We start from the raw sequence: 2,500 nt of genomic DNA on the forward strand, positions 1-2,500 counted from the left end.
TTGCGCGTGGCGAGCAGCAGGTGACTCGCCCGCTCGGCGTCAGCAGCTTTGTGGCGAGACACCTGAGCGTTCTTCACCGCTGCCGTCTCCAGATCCTCCCCGATCCGGACAAACTCCCTCCTGGTCTCCACCAGCTGGGGCAGGAACCTCAGAGACACATCATCATCAATATCATCATCGCCATCATCATCATCGTCATCATCATCGTCATCAGGATAATTAGCTCGTTTTATTACTCGGCTGCTTTTCTGTTTGCTCATTGTTGTGTTTTATTGCTGCTTTTCTTGTATTTTTAATATTAGAAATAAAGCACAACAAAATATTTTATTTGCTATTTTGTCTATTTGCGTCTGCAGATTTCTCCTTAATTCACCAAAAGTTATAATTAGATAGCGCCTCATTTGCATATTTAAACATACCATTTCAGAAAACTTGTTTTCATGGTGATATCTATTAGTTAAGATGTTAACTCCATTCACCCGTAGTGTCTCCACTTAAAATGTTCTTCTTATCATTATTCAATTTAATTAATTTATTTTTGTTTGTATGCATGTATATATATATATATATATATATATACACCCACACTGTATATACACTGTATATATAATGAGGCAATAAATATAGAAATTAATTAATATAATTCAATAATTCAATAAATAAATAAGATAATGAAATAAATAAATAAGCCTATGAAATAAATCCTGTAATAAATATAGAAATGAATTAACATAGTTCAATAAATAAATAAATAAATAGATAGATAAATAAATAAATAAGCAAGCCTATGAAAAAAAAAAAAAATGCCTAGAATTGAATTAAATAATTTTTGGGAAATAAATGTGGCATTAGAAAATTAAAGTCCCCTGAAATAAATAAAATTAGTCCTTTGAAAAACATCATTTTTAAAGTAAAAACCTATTTATTAATTTATTGAACTAAACTGAGTCATTATATAGTTACATTTATTTATATATTTATGACTCATTTATTTCAAGATTTATTTCAGAGGCAATATTTATTAATTATTATTATTATTATTATTATTATTATTTATTATTTATCTATTTATTTATTTAATATTGAAATAAAAAGCATTCTATATAAAGCCTCATTGCTATCATGGCTGAAATGTGTGTGTGTTGGACCTACTGTGTACAGAGGTTGGTCATCTGCTGTCTGATGGCTCTCTGAGTCTGATCGAACAACATCTGAGGACAAAAGACAGACAGATGATCACGAGACCTTCTGCTGCTGCCTTCTGCTACTGACCGGTCCTACCACCAGGTTCTGGTCCAGAGAGAGCCAGGTTCTGGCCTGTATCTCTTACTTTATATCAGCTTGGACTACCTCTATCATTCAGCCTATAAACACTGCCACAGACTAGACATGAAGAGACCTGGAGACCTGCAGAAACAGGATTCTAGCTGGATCTACAGCAGCTGAACTGGGTCTGAGATGTGGTTCTCAGCATGGACCCTGTCAAGGTGATCTCCTGCACGGGACACCAACAGGTACGCTCGCACTGTGGTGCTTTCAGGAGGGAAAATCCACGTCTGTAAACCAAACTCAATTCAAAAGTCATGCATTTTAAGATTAATAAATAAATAGGGGTTCCAGGACCAGAGCCTCAAAAATATCTAAATTTTCTTAGATTTTATTGATTAAAACAATAAGTTATAATTCTTAGTGTGTGCGTGTACTCACAGTGTGGAAGCTGACCATCTCCTGCAGGCCTTGGTTGAACTGGTTCAGACAGTTCTGAGGGGCAGGAAACAGGAAGTTGGTGAGAAACACTTGACAGTAAAATCATGAAAACAAAAAGCGCAGAGACGCTGAGCTTCTCCACACCGCCACGTTATACCACTGAGAACTCAACAACCGGACAATGTTTCATCTGTCCAATAGCTGCTGAGATATTTCACTTAAAACCACAAATTTCATTATATTAAATAAATAAATCTAAGTCTATGAAAAAGATAAATATGCCTGTGAAATAAATCCTGAAATAATATGAAAAATAATGAAAATAAATGAGGCAATAAATATATAAATGAATTAATATAGTTTAAAAATAAATAAATAAATAAATATGCCTAGGAAATAAATAAATGAGGCAATAAATATATAAATGAATTAATACAGTTAAATAAATAAATTGAATTTAATAAAAAAGCCTATGAAATAAATAAATGTGCCTAGGAAATAAATCCTGAAATAAATAAATGAGACAATAAATATAAAAATTAATTAATATAGTTTAATTAATTAATTAAATAAATAAATAAAGAAGCAGATGAAATAAATAAATATGCCTAGGAAATAAATCCTGAAATAAATAAATGAGGCAATAAATATATAAATTAATTCAAATAGTTAGATAAATAAATAAGCAAGCCTATGAAAAAAATAAATAAGTCAAGAATATAATTAAATAATTCTTGGGAAATAAATGTGGCAATAGGAAATAAAGGTCCCCTGAGATAAATAAAACGAGGTC

The 2,500-nt window shown here is 31.6% G+C and overlaps 1 protein-coding gene across 2 annotated transcripts in view; it reads right to left on the bottom strand.

Annotated features, from left to right (window-relative positions):
- The window catches only part of LOC141771028 (arf-GAP with coiled-coil, ANK repeat and PH domain-containing protein 2), a 26,058-nt gene that overhangs the window by 16,044 nt on the left and 7,514 nt on the right, over nucleotides 1-2,500 (bottom strand). For both annotated transcript variants that reach the window (XM_074640892.1, XM_074640891.1), the window contains exons 4-6: nucleotides 1,708-1,761; nucleotides 1,153-1,211; nucleotides 1-147 (exon numbers count right to left, since the gene is read on the bottom strand). The exon at nucleotides 1-147 is cut by the window's left edge and continues 37 nt beyond it. In XM_074640892.1, the coding sequence (XP_074496993.1) occupies nucleotides 1-147; nucleotides 1,153-1,211; nucleotides 1,708-1,761 (260 nt within the window). The remainder of the gene's footprint in view (nucleotides 148-1,152; nucleotides 1,212-1,707; nucleotides 1,762-2,500) is intronic.

Source organism: Sebastes fasciatus, chromosome 7 (genome assembly GCF_043250625.1).
Source record: "Sebastes fasciatus isolate fSebFas1 chromosome 7, fSebFas1.pri, whole genome shotgun sequence".
NCBI classification, from domain to species: domain Eukaryota; kingdom Metazoa; phylum Chordata; class Actinopteri; order Perciformes; family Sebastidae; genus Sebastes; species Sebastes fasciatus.